Source organism: Gorilla gorilla, chromosome 10 (assembly GCF_029281585.2).
Source record: "Gorilla gorilla gorilla isolate KB3781 chromosome 10, NHGRI_mGorGor1-v2.1_pri, whole genome shotgun sequence".
In the NCBI taxonomy this organism is placed as follows: Eukaryota; Metazoa; Chordata; class Mammalia; order Primates; family Hominidae; genus Gorilla; species Gorilla gorilla.
In genome coordinates, this window is record NC_073234.2 from 68553208 (window position 1) to 68577407 (window position 24200).

The following is a 24200-nucleotide window of genomic DNA, read 5'->3' on the forward strand; positions in this document are numbered from 1 at the left end:
ACATTGATGGGTAAAAAATTCTTGACTAGGATATCTACATAATCTCAAAATATGTCTCCATATATATATATATTTTTTTCTTTTTGAGATGGAGTCTTGCTGTGTCCCCAGGCTGGAGTGCAATGGCGCGATCTTGGCTCAATGCAACCTCCACCTCCTGAGTTCAGGCGATTCTCATGCCTCAGCCTCCCAAGTAGCTGGGACTACAGGCGCTCGTCACCACACCCAGCTAATTTTTGTGTTTGTAGTAGAGATGGGGTTTCACCATGTTGGCCAGGTTGGTCTCGAACTCCTGGCCTCAAGTGATCTGCCTGCCTCTGCCTCCGAAAGTGCTTGGATTACAGGCATAAGAGCCACTGCACCCAGCCAATATGTAGCCTTTTTAGTTGACTTCTTTCATTTGGTGAATGCCCTTAAGGTCCCTCTATGTCTTTTCATAGCCTGATAGCTGATTTCTTTTTAGTGCTGCATAATACTCCATTGTCTGGATTTGTCACATTTGTCGATCTGTTCACCTACTGAAGGACGTCTTGGTTGTTTCCAAGTGTTGGCAATTGTGAATAAAACTGCTCTATAGCAGGTTTGTGTGTGGGCATAAGTTTTCAACTCATTTAGGTAAATACCAAGGAGTGTGCTGCTGGTTCGTATAAGTTTAGTTTTGCAAGAAAAACTGTCAAACTATAAAGTGGCTGTACCCTTTTGCCTTCCCACCTACCATGAGCGAGAGTTCCAGTTGCTCCACATCCTTGTCAGCATTTGTGGTCAGTGTCTCGATGTTGACCATTCTAACAGGTGTGTAGTAATATCTCATTTTAATTTACATTTCTTCAAAAACTTCAATTTATTTGAAATATATTCAGACTTACAGAAAAGTTATAAGTATTTTAAAAGAACTCTAGTTTACCCTTCACCTAGATTCTTTTAACATTTTTATCACATTGCTTCTGCTTTATCATTCTTTCTCCCTCTCTCTCATCTCTGAACCATTTGAGTATAAGTTACAGACACGATGTGTCTTTTTCCTCAAATACTTCAGTGTATATTTTCAAGGACATGGATATTTTCTTACATAACCACAGTGCAATGATCAAAACAGAAAAATTAGCAGCTACAGTACGATGATCTAATCTACAGATGTTATTCATTTAACAGTTATCTCAATAATATCCTTTATAGCCAAAAAAAAGAAAGAAGAAATTGTGGCCTAAGTCCAGTGCACATTGCATTTACTTATCATGTCTTTCTATCCTTTAACCTGGAACAGTTCTTTAGTCCGTCTTTGTCTTTCATGAGCTTAACTTTTTTTTTTTTTTTGAGACGGAGTCTCACTCTGTCACCCAGGCTGGAGTGTAATGGCATGATCTTGGCTCACCGCAACCTCCGCTTCCCAAGTGATTTTCATGCCTCAGCTCCCGAGTAGCTGGGACTACAGGTGCCCGCCACCAAGCCCAGCTAATTTTTGTATTTTTAGTGGAGACGGGCTTTCACCATATTGGTCAGGCTGGTCTCGAACTCCTGACCTTGTGATCCACCCGTCTCGGCCTCTCAAAGTGCTGGGATTACAGGCGTGAGTCACTGCACCCAGCTGAATTTAACATTTTTGAAGAATACAGGCCAGGTAATTTTTTGTTTTTGTTTTTGAGACAGAGTCTCGCTCTGTCACCCAGGCTGGAGTGCAGTGGCACGATCTTGGCTCATTGCCAGCTCCACCTCCCAGGTTCATGTCATTCTGCCTCAGCCTCCCGAGTAGCTGGGACTACAGGCGCCTGCCACCATGCCCGGCTAATTTTTTTGTATTTTTAGTAGAAACGGGGTTTCACCGTGTTAGCCAGGATAATCTTGATCTCCTGACCTCCTGATCCGCCTGCCTCGGCCTTCCGAAGTACTGGGATTACAGGTGTAAGCCACCGTGCCCTGCCAAATATAGGCCAGGTATTCTATAGAATGTTCCTGAGTTTGGGTTTGTCTGTTATTTCCTCATGATTAGATTACACTTTTAAAAATTTATTTAGTTTGTCATGTAGCCCCAAATACTCAGATAGATTTCACTTTTAGCAGGAAAACAACAGATGTGATGTGTCCTCTCAGTGCTTCATATCAAGAGATACATGAGACCAGTTTGTCCTTACTGGTAATGTTAACTTGGTTAAGATGCTGTCCACCAAGTTTTTCTACTGCAAAGTTACTATTTTTATTTTTGTAATTAATAAGAATTTTATGGGCCAGGCGCGGTGGCTCAGCATGTAATCCCAGCACTTTGGGAGGCTGAGGTGGGTGGATCACTTGAGGCCAGGAGTTCCAGAACAATCTGGCCAAGATGGTGAAACCACGTCTCTACTAAAAACACAAAAATTAGCTGGACGTGGTGGCTCACGCCTGTAGTCCCAACTACTTGGGAGGCTGAGGCACAAGAATTGCTTGAACTCCGGAGGTGGAGGTGGCAGTGAGCTGAGATCCTGCCACTGCACTCCAGCCTGGGGACAGAGCAAGACTCCATCTCAAAACAAAACAAAAAAGCAATTTTATGGAGACATATTTTGAGATTATGTAGTTATCCTGGTCAATAATTTTTTACCCATCAATGTCCACTGAGGATTCTGAATGATTCCTTTGTTTTGTCAATTGCTAATGTTTTCATTTTATCATTTCTTCTACACTTACTTGCTGACATCCTACTATAAGCACTTTTTCTTATCATTTATTTATTCATTCTTTCATATGTTTGGATTCCTGTGTTCCTCCTTTATTCAATGGATTTTATAATCCATTGCCATCATTTTAAATTTTTTTTGTTAATTTTTATGTTTAACTGTCCCAGATTTTGCCAGTGGGAGACCCTTCAAGCTGCCTCCTAGTTCTTCTGACATGTCCCCATCATTCTTTGGGCCCTTTCTTACTTTCTGGTACAATATAATATTCCAGGCTTATTGTGAATTTTTCCTGCCCAAGCCCTTGAATCAACCATTTCTTCAAGGAATGCTGGTTCTTTTTAGTGGAAAATGGTGTTTAGAAAACAAAATACAAAAACAAAATTGGGGTATTGCTTCTAGACCCTCACAGCAGACAGCTAGAAAATATGTGTATATGTACATTTATATAACCCCCCACATAGGTATTATATGTACTATATCTATATTTATACTTATCTAAACCATTAATACCTATTTTCCATTCCAATAACATAGGATTTATTATGTCCCCCCTTCCACATCTATATCTGCTTTCTCTGACAGTAGGAAACTTGGCTCCCATTATCCTCAGCATATTTATTTACTGGATTTGTCAGGGTTCTCTAGAGGGACAGAGCTAATAGGATAGATGTATATATGAAGGGGAGTTTATTAAGGAGTATTGATGCACACGATCACAAGGTGAGGTCCCACAATAGGCCGTCTGCAAGCTGAGGGGTAAGGAAGCCAGTCTGAGTCCTAAAACCTCAGAAGTGGGGAAGCCGACAGTGCAGCCTTCAGTCTGTGGCCAAAGGCCTGAGAACCCCTGGCAAACCACTGGTGTAGTCCAAGAGTCCAAAAGCTGAAAAACTTGGAGTCTGTTGTTCAAGGGCAGGAAGCATCTAGCACGGGAGAAAGACAAAGGCCAGAAGACTCAGCAAGTCTGCTCTTCCATCTTCTGCCTGCTTTATTCTAGCTGCGCTGGCAGCTGATTAGGTGGTGCCCACCCAGATTGAGGGTGGGTCTGCCTCTCCCAGTCCACTGGCGCAAATGTTACTCTCCTTTCGCAGCACCCTCACGGACACACCCAGGAACAATGCTTTGCAATACTTTGCATTCTTCAATCCAATCAAGTTGACACTCAATATGAACTATCACATTCACTGAGTTCTAGAACTCAGCAAAACAAATAAACACATGTTAGAACTACTAAGCTCTACACTGGCTTGGGAAAAACAAGCCAGTGATCTAGAGTTCAATACTTGCTTGCATTCTGAGTCCACATACTGTATGCAAAAGTTTGAGTTAGTTCTTTTTTCTCTTCAGTGTGGTTATGTTTTACATTTGGTACCATTTGATATATGGATATGTTCACTTGTTTATATTTGTACTCCATGGGGGAGGGGAGTGTTCACCATTAGGGGTGTGTGTGTGTGTGTGTCTGTTTATAAAACACTGAGATGGTTCAAAAGTTAAAACTCTGCAAAAAGGTATACTCAGGAAAGCATCATGACTTTTTTTAGCAAATAATTTTTCATTTCTTTCTTTCTTTCTTTTTTTTTTTTGAGACAGGATTTCACTCTGTCACCCAGGCTGGAATACAATGGTGCAATCATAGCTCACTGCAACCTCAAACTCCTGGGCTCAAGCGATCCTCCTGCCCCAGCCTTCTCAGTAGCTGGGACTACAGGCACATGCCACCATGCCCACCTAATTATTACTATTTTTTTTAAAGATAGGGGGGTCCTCACTATCTTGCCCAGTCTGGTCTCTAACTCCTGGCCTCAAGTGATTCTCCCACCTTGTCCTCTCAAAGTGGCAAATAATTCTTTTTTATTGAGAGTTCTTCCTCCTATTTTTTTATAACTGTGGGCCTGGATCCTTTGGTTCATTTACCCTGTATTCATTCTGTGCCTTCCTGTTCTCCAGTCTTCAAGCACATACATAGACATACACACAAATTCAGCAGATAGTGAAAAAAACCACAAGATGATCTTTCAGATGACATACATTTTTCCCACTTTTAAACATAACATGATTCTATGTGGAAACAATTTTTTAAGTTAATTTTTTGCACAGTAATTATTTTTGTTCAGTGTATGATAATGACATATTTAAGTGATCATCTAAAAATAGCAATTTTTGTGAAAATGCCACAGTGGGCTATGAGGCCCTAATCTTATTCTATAAAAGCAGAGCGTTTCCTTTACTAAGAGAGTAAGCAAACTGGTTTTCTGTTTTTACTTACCTGCAGGACAAAACAGTGCATGAATCACTTCCTCTGTAAGAAAGTGATGGTAGCCTAGGCGCTCATTATCCAAACCATTTGCCAGGTCCACTCTGCCAGCCCCATTTCCTCAGGATGTCTGTCCTTCAGCACTTTCGGCTCCTTCTGGGACAGTCATCAGCTGCCTCTAATCTCCTCACAGTCCAGGTGCTGTGATAATGGTGGTGGTAGTGGGCTGAGACTGTATGTCTCTCTCTCTCTCTATATATATTTTTTTCTTGTAAAATTTTTTTTATTTTTTCTTTTTTAAATTATTATTATTATTATTGAGATGGAGTCTCGCTCTGTCACCCAGGCTGGAGTGCAGCGGCGTGATTGCAGCTCACTGCAAGCTGCACCTTCCAGGTTCACGCCATTCTCCTGCCTCAGCCTTCTGTGTAGCTGGGACTGCAGGTGCCCGCCACCACACCCGGCTAATTTTTTTGTATTTTTAGTAGAGACGGGGTTTCACCGTGTTAGCCAGGATGGTCTTGATCTCCTGACCTCGTGATCCGCCTGCCTCGGCCTCCCAAAGTGCTGGGATTACAGGCGTGAGCCACCACGCCCAACCTAATTTTATTTTTTTTAAGCTGCAGGTCTTGCTATGTTGCCCAAGCTGGTCTCGAACTCTGGGTTCAAGTGATCTTCCTGTCTCAGCCTCCCAGGTGAATTACAGGCATGATGCCTAGCTCTGAGACTGATTTTTTAAAAACAAGAATCCACTGTGCCAAGGTTGACTAAGATTTTCACCATTATATTTTGAAGTCCTGTTTTTTCTCTTTTTCCTTTTTTTTTTTTTCTTTTCTTTTTGACACAGGGTCTTGCTCTGTCACTCAGGCTGGAGTCGGGGAGGATTGCTTGAGCCTGGGAGGCAGAGGTTGCAGTGAGCTGTGATCATGCCACTGATTCTAGCCTCAGCAACAAAGCAAGGCTCTGTCTCAAAAATAAATAAGTAAAAATAAAATTGGGGCCAGGAGCGGTGGCTCACACCTGTAATCCCAGCACTTTAGGAGGCCGAGGCAGGTGGATCACGAGGTCAAGAGATCGAGACCATTCTGGCCAACATGGTGAAACCCCGTTTCTACTAAAAATACCAAAATTAGCTGGGCTTGGTGGCATGTGCCTGTGGTCCTAGCTACTCAGGAGGCTGAGTCAGGAGAATCGCTTGAACCTGGAGACAGAGGTTGCAGTGAGCCAAGATCACACTACTGTACTCCACCCTGACGACAGAGCAAGACTCCGTCTCAAAAAATACATAAAATAAAGTTCGGAGTTGACAGCATGAAAGTATGAAAGTATGTGTGAATACTAGTGGAATGAGTGCAGATAAAGGAGATAAGTCACACCATACTTAGGCCTGAGACACCCCTGAAAGGTGTGAAAAACAGTAAAGAAGACCAAGAAAGAGTTCAAGAGAAGAAAATCCGGGGTTTGGGGCTGGGCGCTATGGCTCACACCTGTAATCCCAGCACTTTGGGAGGCTGAGATGGGAGGATCGCTTGAGTCCAGGAGTTCAAGACCAGTCTGGTCTGCATGGAGAGACCTCCCCAGCTCTAAAGTAAATACATAAATAGAAAAAAAATCCAAGGGTTTGGGGTTCTACAAGCCAAGGGAAGAAAGTGAATTAAGGAGAGCATGATCAAGTATGTCAAATGCTACTAAGATGAGGACTGAGAACGTGACTATTGAATTTAGCAGCATACAAGTTATTGGTAACCTTGATATAAGAGCAGTTTCAGTGAAATGGTGGGTGCAAAACGCTGACTGGAATCCGTTCAGTAAAGAACGGGAAGAGAGGAATTGGAGACAGTAAGTATAGAAAACTCTTTCAAGGAGTGTTGCTGCTAATGGGAGGAAAAGGGGAGTGAAGAGGCTTACGTTGGGAAGAATTATAGCAGGTTTTCGCTAATAAGATTCAAGAAGAAATCTGACATTACATGAGAAAGGGAGAATGGCAGGCGAATGGGAAATTGGATACTGTGCACGGGTGAGGGACCCAATTAGGATAGGACGTGGATAGGCAGGGAGAGAGAGTATATGGTCTCAAGTGGTAATAGGTGGCTTAGATATGGTTGTGGGAGGCTGTCCCCTGCTGACTGCTTGTATTTTACTAAAGTGGGAAGGAAGGTCATCTATTGGGATGGAGGATTGGGGATACAGTGGAGGTCTCAGGAGGAAGTAGTGATGACCTAGTAATGAATTTTAGGTGAAACCAATCTGCTTTGTTCAGCCACATGGGTACAAGTATGAAAACAGAACTGAGTAAACTGGGGATTTGGTTTTGCCAAGCAAGACAAAGCTAGATGTGGCGAAGTAAGTGAGTGAATGCGAGGGAGTGATCAGTGACTGAACATCGGATTTAAAATGGGTATAAGGGTAGAAGAGAGGACATCAAGAGCTGAGGGACAAATTATTCGCTTTTTAAAATCTGTTTTCTTTCTTTTTTTGGAGGGGGGGAGGTAGGGACAGAGTTTCACCCTTGTTGCCCAGACTGGAGTGCGATGGCGCTATCTCAGCTCACTGCAACCTCCACCTCCCGGGTTCAAACAATTCTCCTGCCTCAGCCTCCCAAATAGTTGGGATTACAGGCGTGCGCAACCATGCCCAGCTAATTTTGTATTTTTAGTAGAGACAGGGTTTCACCATGTTGGTCGGGCTGTTTTTGAACTCCTGACCTCAAGTGATCCACCTACCTCCGACTCCCAAAGTGCTGGGATTACAGGCATGAGCCACCACGCCTGGCCAAATCTGTTTTCTTATCTGAATCTTAGAATGTTATTGTGAGGCTTTTATGTGATAATGTAAATACAGTACTTAGCACAGAACTAAGCACTGAATAAACATTCTATCAGTGCTTCTGAAATGAAGCTTTACATCAGAATCACCTGGGGAATTTTTGAACCGACTATTACTCGGAGGCCAATGCAGACAAATAAATAGAATTTTTGAGGGGGATGGGGATGGGGACCAGGGAATGGCTCTAACTACTCTGCAAGTGATTCACATGTGCAGTCAGGGCTGCAAATTTTTGAATTAACAAAAATGATCTCTATTAACAATTATGAACTGAATATCTCATATGGGCCAGACAATATATGATTGTCTCATGTAAGTCTCACAAGTCTTCAAGGCTCAAACGTAAGTGGTAGAGCCAGGAATTTCTAGTCAATGGTCTCGGACACTAAGTCCTTCCCACTATAAGCTTGGTACTCCAGTGATGGTTTGAGGAGCAGCAGCACCCCTCGGGAGCTTGCTAGAACTGCATCGCAGGCCACTATGTCAGTCTGCAGTTTAACAAGATCCCCAGGTGATTCCTGTGTACATTAGAGTTTGAGAAGCCTTGAATTATGCCACTCTGATGTAATGTGGACCCAAATCACATTTGGGTCCCTTGGTGAGCCAAGGGCAATGTTTATTTTACAGAATCCTTCAGCTGATGCCAATTGCTTTAAAGCATCAATTTTAAAATTGTTGATTAGTTCTTTGTGTCCTAAAAAAGCTAATAGGCTTCTGCGAAGGGTTATCTCTGGAAATGTTTTAGTTATGAAATCACAGTGAAAGTCATTAGGATTCCTTTTCAGGGCTTTAAAAAGGCTAAAGCCAATTGAGTAGCTGTATGAAACTCCGAAGTGTTCCATGACATATTATTTGTATAGCATTTCATAGTCACCGAGTGCGATGTTTCTTGTAGTGACCACAGGAATTCATTATTGGGATTCAGGTAAATTGTCTAAGGTCATATGACCAGTAAGACAAGGACTAAGACTTTTTTTTTTTTTTGAGACGGAGTCTCACTCTGTCACCCAGGCTGGAGTGCAGTGGCACCATCTCAGTTCACTGCAACCTCTGCCTCCCGGGTTCATGCCATTCTCCTGTCTCAGCCACTCGGGTAGCTGGGACTACAGGCACCCGCTACCACACCCGGCTAATTTTTTGTATTTTTAGTAGAGACGGGGTTTCACTGTGTTAGCCAGGATGGTCTCAATCTCCTGACCTCATGATCTGCCTACCTCGGCCTCCTAAAGTGCTGGGATTACAGGTGTGAGCCACCACACCCGGCCTCAACAGTTCTTTTGAGTTCTCTTTTCGTGCTTATTTCACTATACAGTTGACCCTTGAACAACACAGGATTGAGCACAGGTCCTTATATGTGGACTTTTTTTCAATAAATAGCCCTCTGCACTGATGGATTCCACATTTACAACCAAATGTGGATGAAAACACGGTATTCCATCAGGATGCAAAACCCACCAATACGGAGGTTTGACTCAGTATCTGTGGGTTCCAGAGAGCTCAGGGACTTGAGTTATGAGCAGATTTGGGTACCTGTGAGTGGTCCTGGAACCAGTCTCCCATGGACACTGTGGGCCGACTGGATAAGCCTCTAGAATGTAGGCAAACACCACAAACTATGGAGCAAAACAATCGTTTCCCTGGGTATGGAGCAGCACTGTTTTGTCGGTTGTTGGAGATCTAGACTTGGAGTTATAACAAAGAGAAGCCACTGTTTCTATACTTGGAGAACCTTGAGTCTGTCATAAGCTTTATTCTTGAAAGACTTACACTTTTTTTTTTTTTTTTTTTTGGCAGAGGGTAGGTTGGAGGTAGGAGTATCAGTACCTTACTGGAGTAACTTTCCTGAGCAGAACTGAAATCACTGTGAACTGAACATGAGCTGAAATAACATGTAAAGCTTTGGAATTAATTTAAGGATGTGTTTATTTACAAGATACAAATGTTTAATATTTAATAGGAATTAAAGTGCTTAATTTTACAATGTTTCCAATTATCTGCTTTTATGACCAAATATACATATATTACACAACATATACATTATCTGCAAGTATTTTACATTCACATAGCTAGAAAAGAAAAATTACTTGTGTATACTTTCACACTTGAGTCAACTGTAAAATTCCAAAAACATACATTCTCAAACTTATCAGTCAAGAATTCAAAAGAAAAATCCAGATACGCTTATTTTATTTTTTGAGTCGAAGTCTTGCTCTGTCACCCAGGCTGGAGTGCAGTGGTGCAATCTCGGCTCACTGCAACCTCTGTCTCCCGGGTTCAAGCAATTCTCCTGCCTCAACCTCCGGAGTAGCTGGGATTACAGGCATGTGCCACCACACCTGGCTAATTTTTGTAGAGACAGGGTTTTGCCATGTTGGCCAGGCTGGTCTCGAACTCCTCGGCCTCCCAAAGTGCTGGGATTACAGGCATGGGCCACCGTGCCTGGCCCAGATACACTTATTTTGTTTTATTTTTATTTAGTAGAGACAGGGTTTCACCATGTTGGCCAGGCTGGTCTCAAACTCCTGACCTGAAGTGATCTGCCCACCTCGGCCTCCCAAGGGCTGGGATTACAGGCATGAGCCACTATGCCCGGCCTATGCTTATTTTAAAATGTCAATTGTCACTCACAAAATGAAATGCTAGTTTGGTTAAAAAAAAAAAAAAGTCTTATATACAGACAGACATGACTGTTTTGCTAATGAAGAGAACCCCGCACAAGTGATACATTCCAATATCCATATACTGTGTAATATATAATGTGATTCTCTTATAATGGTCCCCACAGACTAGTTTCTTCCCAAACCTATATTTCACTATGTATTTGGTATTTATTTATTAAAGTATGATATGAGATTTCTTGATTTACGTTTCCACTAAAACTACCACAATGAATTTTAGGAAAAGGGGTTGACCATCATATAACTCCCGGTGACCCCAACAAGTTAAAACTATCTTGTAGAAGCCATGTGCTATTTCATGTCAAAACACAGGAAAAGATACTGCATTCTGCCAAATGCTCAGTCCAGAAAGTAGAAGACCATGATTGACTTCAGATTTCTTTTTTTTGCCTCAGTAAACAAACAGTACAGAAAATGATCTGAGAATGAAATTATTTTTTAAAAGCCCAAAGGAGAAAAAGAATAACAAGATATCATAGTCTAACATTTACAGGCCAAGGTCAAAAACATGGGTGCAATGGATCCCATCAGCATGTAATTACATAGATTTATATTTTATATCCCTTCTGCAGTTAAAATATTTCATCTTATCTTAAAACACATTGCTGTGGTCTGGAGACCAGCAGTCTCTCCCCCACATCTCTCTTCATTCTTGCTTGTTTCAGTTTCTTATCTTATTCCTCTCTGCCCTTTCTGTAAAGAAAGCAAAGTTATCTTCTCATGACTACGTGATTAAGGGGTATATATAAGGATGAATTATACATAAAGATCCATGAAATAATTTATGTTATTTAAGTTAAACAATTTCGATAGAAAAAGTTCATTTCTATGGAAAGACAGAATTGCAAATCAACAGTGTTTTTACATATATACATACATGTATAAATTCACAGAAAGGGTTTTTTAAGTTGACCTAGTGGTCTTTATGTATCATAGTCATTTTCTAAAGCTGAGAATCTATAGTAGATAATAGTATGAAAATAACAAGAAGTTTGATTCTAATAAAATTGGTAAGAATGAAGAAGCAACATGATCCACTACAGATGTCAATACAGTCTGAAGAATAGGAACTGGTTGGCCACAGTTCATATACTAATACATTCTTGGAGAATACAAAATTTAAGAATGAAAACATTAAGACATTCTTGACTTTTGAGTTAATTTTAGCTTATAAATATCATGTGCTTAATCTTAGACCCACTAACACAAATATCATATGATATAGGAAATCTTCATTAATCTATTCTGCATTATAGCAAAGATACCTATAAAACCCAAGACGCTTGTTCCCTAGAAGTTTACTTGCTCCAGTTGGTGCTTGCGACTCAGGTTGTATCTAGTCCAGAAAGATCATCAGAAATTTATCACAGACAATATGCTCAGATTAAGAACTTAAGGCTTTGAATATAACCAGAAAACAAATAAAAGCAACCACCCTGTTTCCAAAAAGGACAAGGAAAAGTAAAACAGAATTGTGAACTCAAAAGTATTTTTGATAAAAGTTTTTAGAAGGCATCAAAGAATCTTTAACAACCCTGCAGTACCACAAACTTTATCATTTTCTTTATATATTTATAACTAGACAAGTGTTCTTAAAAAAAAATCCAAACGTGTGTGTATATATATATGGGGAAAGGGTACATTTAAAAGGTTTCTGTAAAAAGTTTAATAATTTAAAAAAAAATTGGGGTAAGTTAAGTCACCTAGTGAAGATAAGTACACAAACCTGATGTCAAATTAAACTTCATGGAAAACAAAATGTGCTTTTTCTATCCATTTTCTTTGTTAAAGTAAAAATGTTCTTGATAGTTATTTAAAATCCAAGGAATGATGCCCCTTCCCATTTCCCTTCCTTACACTCTGCAATTCGAATTACCGTATCACATCTAGAAAGTTAATAATTATCTATATTCTTGTGGGAAGGGGCTTTCATATTAAATTTTCAGTATAAAACCATACCCTAAAGAGTTTTATTGCTTGCATACATGATGACACTGTGATGCCATTATTACAAAAGTGGCTGGTGTTTTTTATTGAGCCCCACTTAAAACCAAGATAAAAGTCTGCACTATATTTCATACTTAACACGCCAAATGGTAGGCTTTCAGCAAAAGCAAAATTTAAGCTTAAAATATTGAAATGTTTTACAATGCATAGAAATTTTGTCAAGGAAGTACTTTTTAAAGTTTGGAGGAAGGGCACTTTAAAGAAAAGATGACTTGGAAAGCACCAAATGAGTGAAAATAAAGAATTAAGACCCACAGGGAACGTTGGTTTTAATGGGAAAGCAACCAATGATATTTTTAGGTTGTCATGACTGCTCAAGTATGTTGGAAGGGAAAAGGCATTGATTATTCTTATCATCAATCACACTTTGAGGTCTCTTGGTTGAATTGTTTAATAAATGGCTAAGAGTATTAACTTTACCTTTCATTAAGTAAAAACATCAGTGATTCTTTAATAAGAGAGAAGCGGGTAAGGCTGTTTCACTGCTTCTCTTTGTGTTTAGCTGAAGAATGTGGGGTGGAAAGTGAATATGGTGACCGGATAACCAGAAATTCTCTTCTAGTATTAATGCTTCTCATTTAAAAAATTAAAGATAATGACTGTTAAGAGCATGATAATAAACATTATCTTTACATGAGTATTCTTTCAATGATCTAAGTTAAATAACATTGATATTTATTGAGCCAAAAGTTAAGTGTGTCCATGTTACTTCTGTTTTGTTAGGGAAAGTGTAGTCTTCTTGCTTTTAAAAATAGTTTTCAAAAATAATCTGACTCATAAATCTTCCCATTGGCCCATACATTACCATTGTTCTAGTTACACTTACAAAAGTCCTCTTCCCCAGTCAATCATTCTGTATTTCCATTGCTTCTCTTTTCTTGAGATTAAGAAAACCAAAGCATCATCTATAGCTACAGTTTAATTTTCCAAAAAACCACTCTGAGTATACATCACACACATACCCCATTGGCCATTAAAAAACAGAAGCAATGTAAATTTTCTTCTAGTCTTTCCCTGATTTAATAGGGCCTAAGAAGCTACTTTTATCTCTTTTTGGCTCCATGTATTTGGTTTAATGTTAATGATCATGGCTGATAATCCTTTTATGGAGGAAGGGAACCTAATTATGTCAGCAATAATTGGTTCACTTGCTCCTTTGGGGTGGAAAAAATAAGATATTTCTTAAAGTAACAAGGCCTGAATAAATGTGTGGCAGTCTCAAATTCTATTCTATATCTAAGGTGTAATCCTTACATACTAAAGATAGTGGGATCATTCTTGTAGATTTCTAGCAGACTGGTACATTAAAAAGTGACAATGTTTGGGGTATGACAGTATAAAAAAAGGTTTAATTTGAGAAAAAGGATTAAGTTAAATAGTAAACTTAGTGTGAGACTTTAATCACAAGTACAAAAGAGTGAAGAGCAGCCTTCATGACAAGGAATCATGTGACCAGCCCCCACCCCAAACATAGGTTATCACATGTGGATTTTGTTTCATTCTGACAAAGGAAAAGGCCCATACAGTTATCTTAAGTGTTCATTATATAGAGACCTTATTTAACCATGCTCGATTATCTTACGGAAAAGAAAAACATTACGATAAATGTGGTTTCCACATATCCTAGTTCTGTAAAAGGTCAGGTGTCTCATAAAGTTTGGGTTTTGGTGAAAATTTTTGTACATGCTGATGTTAACTACTGCAATAATTATAGGATTGTAAACGGTAAAATAACCTGTATGACTTTGACTGTCCCAGTGACCAAAATGCACTTTAATCTTAGAATAATCAAGACTGAAGCATTAACTGAACCCTCATCTTATATTAATAGCACCTTCTAAGAGAGGCACTGTTTTAAATAGGCACAGAAACAAAAAATGGTACTTTAAAAGTAGTGTTGGAATTCACAAATATATCCCATGCCACATAAATTACCGCTTATTATAAAAATATCAATACCCTCAAATGCCAATCAGCAAAACATAAATCACCAAAACATTTCTTCAGTTTAGAACATTGCTCAATTCCACGATAAACCATGCTTTATATTTAAAAAATAAATTAGAGATGAATGTGAACCTAAAGAGAAAAGCATGTATAATATATATATTTAATACTATATATACATAATTGCTATACACTTAAGACATTCTTAGGCGTATTTCTACAAAAACAAGTTATCTTTTCTTCATAAATCGGAAATCTGAACACCAACAATTTGTCCTTTTTCTTTTGTTTTAAAAGAACAGACATCATTTATGCAGCTAGAGATTTATAAACTAAATTAAATAAGTTAATACAATAGCCTCAACTGTCCCTGTATTTTTCACCATGGATCTATTTTGGCAACATGGAGGTATATCTTTCAAACTGTTCCAGGTCCTACATGTGAAAGAGAAGAAGACATGAAAGGATTTCTTAAATGGAAGTGCTCATTCTAACCTGACGGTGACAGAATCAATTGATACACCATTTCTTCAAGACAAAAAAGCACATATTCAAGGAATAGCTCAAAAAATGCTCCAGTTTTCACATTATTTCAAAACTTTATCGGTAGAATGACTCTGCACACTAATTTCACTAAGAGTACATAAACATAGGAAAATAGTCCTCAAAAGATGCATTTATGAGCCTATCTTTTTCAACATAAAGTGCTAGCAGATGTGTAAGAAGAGCTGGGAATGTCTTGAGCTGTAAGTCCTGAGACCTCCACACCGTGGCTGGTCCTGGAGGAGTTCAGCATTCTGATTTTTTCTTAGGTTCAGGATGATCATCCAAGGTGGCTGCATGCTCATTTGGACCACCTGGTGTCTCACCTGTGACAGCTAAAAGGATGACTTTCAGCCACTTCTGCTTCAGTTCCTCACTGTCTGCAGCAAAGCTGTGCACAGACTTAGACTGGGTCAGTTTGAAACTGTGTGGCAGGTCTGCACTCCTTGGCATTTCATCCACCACATAGCCCAGAAGTGGAATGGTGGCCTGGGCTCTGACGTCCTAAAGAAAAGACATCAGACATTAAAAGCAGGTGATGTATTCGCTTGTTAAGTGTGTCCCTTGCTCCTACTAAACCTCTCTTCCTACCACTGTCCCAAACAGACTTAAACGGTGAGTTCTCCAAGGGCACAGAGGGCAATCCCATTGCTTAGTACAGAGCCTGTATGTGAGGCCACTGATAATGTTAGCTGAATGAATGAGAGCTGACACCCAAATCAGCTAGGACTCAGAGACACTACACCCTCCTCTCTGTGAAAAGAGCCCTTTCAACTCTTCATTCAGTGAAAAGGGGAAGAAAAATCGCCATCATACTGTATTAAACCAGCAAACATTAATGATAATCTCATTACTAAAGGCAGTTTTATCTGGTGATTCACTTATTCCATCAACTTATTTATGGACATAGAAAGCTTATAGGAAAAGCAATAAAGGAGAGTAAACTATATAGCCTGTCATTTTCAGTCTATTTTCAAAATAAAATAATTTTAGCAGCCCTTAATTTATAGACTGAAATACAACAGGTATATGTAAAATTTTTATATTTCAGAGTAAATGCATAACTGGTTTAAGTGTTGTACAATCATAGGACCTGGTGCTGCTCTTGTTAAAAGCTAAACCTGCATATCATTGTTCCCATAGATTTATCTCAGATCCATATACGTGGGGTTCTCAAAAAAATTGTTACTGAATGATAATGCAAGACTGATTTTAAGCTCCCCTTCCTCTCAAACTCCTTTTTCAGATATCTATCCATTAAGCAAAAAGAAAAAATAAAATAAAAAACAAAATTGGCTGGGCGCAGTGGCTCACGCCTGTATTACCAGCACTTTGGGAGGCCGAGGTGGGCGGATCACCTGAGGTCAGGAGTTCAAGACCAGCCTGATCAAAATGGTGAAACCCTGTCTCTACTAAAAATATAAAAATTAGCCAGATGTGGTGTTGGGTACATGTAATCCCAGCTACTCGGGAGGCTGAGGCAGATGAATCACTTGAACCCAGGAGGTGGAGGTTGCAGTGAGCCAAGATTGCGCCATTGCACTATAGCCTGGGTGACATGAGCAAAACTCTGTCACAAAGAAAACAACAACACAACAAACAAACAAACAAAAAACAAAATTAAAGAGTCTTTTCTTAATGTTTCCTATCATTAAAAAGGCTTGTTTCTCCCGTTTGCTTCCCCTTCTCCTCATGCTCATTCCTAATTCAACTCATCTTTTCTCAAACCCATTGAATGAGACAAGAAAGGGGACAGATGATCCACAGACTGAAGAAAATATAGGCTATAAAATGAATCAATCAGCTTAAACAACAAACTTGAACTTTACTCATTATTTTTCAATTTTAATGAAACAGTGAAACTGCCTGAACTCTTGTTCTACAGATTTTGAGTCCGCTGTCCACTCACTTCCCCTTGCCCCCAAGGGCATCTGTCCCTTCAGACAGATGTGGTTTAGATACCTGGGGGGCACCATACATGTACAGCACAAGAGGGTCTTGCTTGGGGATCACACACCAAGCTTTCTGCCAAGGTTTTGACTTCTCCATATACTGAAGAAAGCTGCACACCACACTGTTTCCAGATACTTCTGCTGATTCAATCTAGAAAAATATAATGGAAAGAGAGAATGAACACACAACAAATCAGATAGAGAAATATTCACAAAGTACAATGTGTTTATATAAAATGTTTCCCTGAACTGTCCAAAAAAGATTCATTTGCAATTATTGTTTAAACATTTTAACATGGAAAATATTTAAGCCAATTTTAGCTCTTTATATAACTAGACCTTGAATTTAAAGAGTTAAGTGTTTATTGATTGCTTACTATGTAGGCACTTTCCTTAGCTCAATACATGTCTTATTTCATTTAATCCTCACACCAACACTGAGAAGGTAGTATTTTCATTTTTTCTGAGGCTCAGAGTTTAAATAGCTTTCCCAAGATCACACATTGGCATGCTGGAATTTGAACCCAGAGAGTCTGAATCCAGAGTCTGAACTTCGATCCTCTGCCTCAGCCTCTCAAGTAGCTGGGAGAGAATTTTTAAATTTTTTGTAGAAACAGGGTCTCACTACATTGCCCACACTGGTCTTGAACTCCTGGCCTCAAGCAATCCTCCCACCTTGGCCTCCCAAAGTGCTGGGATTACAGGGGTAAGTCACCGTGCCCAGAACAGAGCCTGAACTTTTAACAACAATGCTATACCTACTTCAATTAAGAAAGAATATAATAGCAAAAAGGCAAATAGTAACCAGCAATCTTTGTTTGAGTACACCTAATTAAAGATTTTTTCAGTGCAATCAATTTTTGTAGAGTGATATGGTTAGGCCTTGTGTCCCCACCCAAATCTCATCTTCAATTGTAATCCCCACGATCCCCATGTGTCGAGGGAGAGACCTGATAGGAGGTAACTGGATCACGGGTGCAGTGTCCCCCATGCTGTTCTCGTGATCGTGAGTTCTCATGAGATCTGATGGTTTTGTAAGTGTCTGACAGTTCTTCCTTCATACACTTGCTCACTCTCGCTTGCCACCATGTAAGATGTGCCTCTTCCCCTTCTGCCATGATTGTACATTTTCTGAGGCCTCCCCAGCCATGCGGAACTGTGAGTCAATTAAGCCTTATTTATTTATTTATTTATTTATTTATTTATTCATTCATTCATTCATTCATTCATTCATTCATAGAGATGGAGTCTCGCTCTGTCGCCCAGGCTGGAGTGCAATGGCGCGATCTCAGCTCACTGCAAGCTCCACCTCCCAGGTTCTCACCATTCTCCTGCCTCAGCCTCCTGAGTAACTGGGACTACAGGTACTCACCACCACGCTTGGCTAATTTTTTGTACTTTTAGTAGAGATGGGGTTTAACTGTGTTAGCCAGGATGGTCTCGATCTCCTGACCTCGTGATCTGCCTGCCTTGGCCTCCCAAAGTGCTGGGATTACAGGCGTGAGCCACTGTGCCCGGCCAAGCCTCCTTTATTTATAAATAACCCAGTCTTGGGTATGTCTTTATAGCAGTGTGAGTACAGACTAATACATAGAGCCATTTAATTTTTCTATTTTGCCTCCTAATATAAAAATTGTTGGCTAAAAGGCTGGGTGCGGTGGCTCACACGTGTAATCCCAGCACTTTGGGAGGCAGAGGCAGGTAGATCACTTGAGGCCAGGAGTTTGAGACAAGCCTGGCCAACACAGTGAAACCCTGCCTCTACTAAAAAAAAAAAAAAAAATAGAAGAAAAAAATTAGCTAGGTGTGGTGGTACATGCTTGTAATCCCAGCTACTCAGGAGGCTGAGGCATAAGAATTGCTTGGACCAGGGAGGCAGAGATTGCAGTGAGCTGAGATCGCACCACTGCACTCCAGCCTGGGTGACAGAGCGAGACTCTGTCTAAAAAAAAAAAAAAGAAAAAAAATACTGAAAAAAGGAACAAAACCATTTAACTAAATGGTAGTTTTTATTATATGCCTTATGGAAACTAACTGGTTTGCTTCTATTTTCTGTCTCCAAAACCCTTCAGGTAGTGCTACTCAGTGTTATCCATGTTGGTCTCCAGGTCTGCAAATGGTTTTGTTACCAGTTTCTGGTAAGCACACAAAGTAGGAGTAAGTATTAAACTTTTATAACAATTTGAATTTGTGATGATAACCAAGTGCATTATAGTGTATTTTACAAAAACACTGATCTGTGATAGTTCAGGAAAAAAAAACTGATGCTTCATCACAGACAATTTTTTTTTTCTTTGAGACGGAGTTTAGCTCTTGTTGCCCAGGCTGGAGTGCAATGGTTCAATCTTGGCTCACTGACACCTCCGCCGCCTAGGTTCAAGCGATTCTCCTGCCTCAGCCTCCCAAGTAGCTGGGATTACAGGCATACGCCACCAGGCCCGGCTAATTTTTGTATTTTTAGTAGAATGGGGTTTCACCATGTTGGTCAGGCTGGTCTCGAACTCCTGTCCTCGGGTGATCCACCCACCTCAGCCTTGGTGCTAGGATTATAGGCGTGAGACACACCGCACCTGGCCACAGACAATTTTTAAAGCAGCACTGGTTAGCAGACGATAACTCACAAGCCAAATCCAGCCTACCAGTTGTTTTTGTATGGCCCATGAGCCAGGGAGTTTTTTTACGCGACCACTTACAATTAATTTGATGATAGGGAACGCTAACTTCAGATTCCAATTAAGGGAAAGGTTATCCTCCCCCAAAGAATTCCATTCTTATTAGTAGATCCTTATTATTATTATTATTAGAGACAGAGTCTCGCCCTGTCACCCAGGCTGGAGTACAATGGCACGATCTCAGCTCACTGCAACCTCCATCTCCCAGGTTCAAGTGATTCTCCTGCCTCAGCCTCCCGAGTAGCTGGGATTACAGGCGCGCACCACTATGCGGGCTAATTTTTGTACTTTTAGTAAAGACGGGGTTTCACCATGTTGACCAGGCTGGTCTCGAACTCCTGACCTTGTGATCCGCCCGCCTCAGCCTCCCAAAGTGCTGGGATTACAGGCATGAGCCACTGCGCCCAGCTGATCCATATTATTAAAAAGCCTAAATAAATATAATTTTAATTTTGTAAAAAAAAATTGTGGAAATTTGTTTTCTCTCTTTTTACAAATATGTATGTAATATTCTTGGTTTGGCCTCTTGGTCTGCAAAGACTAAAATATTTTCTCTCTGACTCTTTACAGGAAAGTGTGTTGATCACTGTTCTAGGGCATATAACATACTAGTTGGTACAAAATCAGTCTCGAATATGCATTTAAGTTAATGTGTGCATGTACATACTTGTCTCCTATGTATGGACTTCATACTATATATTTATTTCATTATATGAGTTGACCTAATAAGTAATTGATTAATTTTTCCTCAGTATAAGGTTCTCTAAAATACTAGCTAGGGATTTTTCAGAGATACGGCCTGAAGCTGACCCTAAAACCAAGTTCCCCGACTCATTATATTGTGCCAGTCTCATCAGTTGTCGCTATTAAGTCTTGAGGCTCTGTTCCTGATGTCCAATGAAGCATGTCTTTCCATCCTTACTGCCTGAGAAAGCCCCAATTTGGTAGGCCATACGAGTAACATCTATACCCTGGAAGAATGATTTTAGTGTGTGGGGCTACACTTAGCCTCAAATGGACCTTGAAGTTTGTAACCCTTTATCAATGAACAGAAGTGACCTTTGTACACTTGTAAGTGTACAGGTATACTTGTATGCTTACACAATGTAAATGCTCAATAAATACTTACTGATTCTTTAGAGATTCTTTTTTTTTGAGACAGAGTCTAGCTCTGTCACCAGGCTGGAGTGCAGTGGCGCAATCTTGGCTCACTGCAATCTCCACCTCCCGGGTTCAAGTGATTCTCCTGCCTCAGCCTCCCAAGTAGCTGGGACTACAGGTGTGTGCCACCACACCCAGCTAATTTTTGTATTTTTAGCAGAGATGGGGTTTCACCATTTGGCCAGGATGGTCTTGATCTCTTGACCTCGTGATCCAACTGCCTTGACTTCCCAAAGTGCTGGGATTACAGGCATGAGCCACTGCACCCAGCCTCTTTAGAGATTCTTAATAAACCAAGTTATGTCTATGATTTTAGATACATAGCATTTTGATCCTGAGCCTATTCTTCTGTAGACTTTCCAGGCTACCTTGAACCTACTGCCACAAAGGCCTTATTATATAACCTGTCCCTTATATTGTTAATATCTCTAGATGTAAAACTCATTTCAGATAAGCTGTGTTATAGTTCTCAGGCTTGGGGTGGGGGGCGTCTGAATTTTTTCCAGAACATTAGTCAAATTAACTTGGGAGACATTTCAATAATATTTAATGTAGTTATCAGATTACCATCACTGGCAATTAAATGACTATAATAAACTAGATATTTTACTATAAAAAGTTGGAAGAGTCTGTCAGGTAATAGCACTTTTATCTAAAGTGGTTTGTAAAGCCAATATGATGAAATTGAGAGTAAAAGCTTTCCTTTATAGAAAACATACTACAATAATTTGGGTATAAGAAGAGATGCCAATTAATACTGAAATATTTGGCTATAGCTACTGCCACGAAATCAATGTATTTCATTCTTAAATGAATGTTGATTTAAACAGCAGCCCCCCTTTTCTATGCAACCAAGCAGAATCCCAAAAGTCAGCAAAATAGAACAAAAGCATAAATCTTGCTCATTATACAAATTGTTAAACACTCAAAGAAATAACAAAGATATATTATTTGTATTCCTCATAGCTAAGAGGATTTTATTTCTTCTGTAAAAATCTAGGCTGGGGTGCGTTGGCTCATGCCTGTAATCCCAGCACTTTGGGAGGCCGAGGTGGGCAGATCACCTGAGGTCAGGAGTTTGAGACCAGCTGGCCAACATGGGGAAACCCCATCCCTACTAAAAATACAAAAATTAGCCGGGCATGGTGGCGTGGGCCTGTAATTCCAGCAACTTGGGAGGCTGAGGTTGCAGTGCGCTGAGATCGCGCCACTGCACTTCAGCCTGGGTGACAGAGCGAGAGTCCGTTGGGAAAAAAAAAAATCTAAAAGATATCCAATATTTAATATTTCTTACCTCTAAAATTCCTTTTCTTTTCTTTTCTTCACTGTCTGTGAATCCACTTATGATTTGATAACAGTCTTTACAAACTTTGCTCAATTTACCACCATCATATTCAAGTTGAGCTTTGTAGTCGGAGCATTTCCAACAAACCACCTTAAATTTAAAAGAAAAATGAACAGTAATCATATTTAAAGGATATGATTTAAGCAGTAATCAGTTATAGGTAATAATAAATGAGAAAATGTTAAGCATAGAAGGCAGATTTTTGTTAGAAAAGGAACATCCCTATAAACACTAGAAGTACATATCAAGGTGTTTCAACCCTGTTTGTGACCAGCTCTGCTCACTCATCCTTTTCCTGGCCTCTAAAGGTAGAAGACCTTCAAAGACTTTGACTCTTCATACTTCTGGATGTTCGTCAACATCCTTTCCAAACTGCTCACGAACTTCCCTGGTCTCTCTTAGCCCATCCCACCCCTCCTCCCAACCCGGTCCCCTCTCACAGTCCTATTGCAGGAAATGGGGCAGTCATACAACTGGTCCTGTGTCAGACACATAGGAGTCATCCCCAGAACCTCTTTCGATCTTACCCAAAGATTTTCCATTTTACAAAGTCCCGCTGATTTTACTTCCTAAATATTTCTTAAACCTATTTTTCCACAACTTCCTTATAAGCACCCAAGTCCATGGCGTTTCAGTTTGGCTTCTTTTCTAGGCTTGTGACTGGTCCTTGTAGCATTCTTACTGGTTTACAGGCCTCCACTCTTAAACCTCCTCCAAGCTGTATCTTCCAAACAGTGGAGTGACACCCTCTTAAAAATGCTAATCTGACTGGGTGTGGTGGCTCACACCTATAATCTCAGCACTTTGGGAGGCCGAGAAGGGCAGATGCCTGAGTCCAGGAGTTCCAGACCAGCCTAGATGGAGTGCTAGTGCACTCCAGCCTGGGTGACAAAGCAAGACCCTGTCTCAAAAATAAATAAATAAATAAATAAAAATAAAAATAAAAATAAAGCTACTCTGATTTATTCCTCCTCTATTTAAAATCTTTCAGACTTTCCTTTGCTCTTGGCTAAAGAACCAACTCTTAATCATGGCCTACAAAGTCCTGCATAATTTGCCCTCTTTCTGGACTCTGTCTTCAGTGACACTGGCTTCTTATAGTTCCCAAAGGCCATGCTCCCTGCCTCTCTCCTCTCTGCTTCACTGAGTTAACTTAGCGCTCACCCTTCAGATGTTGGCTCAAACTCCAGTTCCTCAAGGAGGACTCCTCCAAACCCCAGGACACAGCATGTCTCCTGTCAGTGTTCTCTGCATTTTCTTTCATAGCACTGATTACAGCTTTTAATTTTATTCCTGTATTATTATTTGATTGTTTATCTCCCTTACAGGGCTGTAAGCTCCAGGAGAGACTGTCTTTGAATGAATGAATATGATGCAAATGTGTATTACTTCTTAGTGATAACTTTTCTCTATTATAGAATAATTGTTTAAAATCTTCTAGTTTAACACATTATCTTCTTGAAGTGTATTTCCCCCTCAATTTATAGTAGATAAATTATATTAAAGAAAATATATTAGTCAAATTTTTGGTGTAGATTTATAGCATTTAAAATTCATGATAAAAATGGTCTACTGTTTGCTCATAATTACAATGAAATTACTCTGGGATTCAGAATTAGACATACCTGTAACTGCAAACTCATTACCATCCATTTTGTTTATTTTCAAATCATAGCACAGTATTTTGACAATGCACATGCAAACACATTTTTTCTTTGCTTACTGAAGGCAAGCATGCCAACATCAAAAATCATTTCAATCAAACTCAGTGACAGATTTTTAAAAGTCTTACCCTGATAAAAAAGCTGTTTGGGCCAGACATGGTGGCTCATGCTTGTAATCGCAGCACTTTGGGAGGCCAAAGCAGGCAGATCACGAGGTCAGGAGTTCAAGACCAGCCTGGCCAGCATGGTGAAACCCCGTCTCTACTAAAAATACAAAAAATTAGCCGGGCATGGTGAAGCCCGCCTGTAGTCCCAGCTACTTGGAAGGCTGAGGCAGAAGAATTGCTTGAACCCAGCAGGCGGAGGTTGCAGTGAGCCAAGATCGCGCCAGTGCACTCCAGCCCGGGTGACAGAGTGAGACTCCGCCTCAAAAAAAAAAAAAAAAAAAAAGCTGTTTGCTCTCAATTTAATTTTGATCACAAAAGTACTGTACTGAGTCA

The 24200-nt window shown here is 40.0% G+C and overlaps 1 protein-coding gene across 6 annotated transcripts in view; it reads right to left on the minus strand.

The window, feature by feature from the left end:
* Positions 1–9636: 9636 nt before the first annotated feature.
* FGD4 (FYVE, RhoGEF and PH domain containing 4) overlaps positions 9637–24200 on the minus strand; it is a 252204-nt gene continuing 237640 nt past the window's right edge. For 5 of the 6 annotated variants that reach the window (XM_031000938.2, XM_031000941.3, XM_031000942.3 and 2 more), the window contains 3 exons: positions 21986–22126; positions 16869–17009; positions 9637–15410 (listed from right to left, as the gene is read on the minus strand). In XM_031000938.2, coding sequence (XP_030856798.2) covers positions 15153–15410; positions 16869–17009; positions 21986–22126 — 540 coding nt within the window. In that variant the 3' untranslated portion in view covers positions 9637–15152. Of the gene's footprint in view, positions 15411–16867; positions 17010–17808; positions 18015–21985; positions 22127–24200 lie in introns of those variants that run through there. The other variant, XR_008670350.1, reaches the window with a different exon arrangement.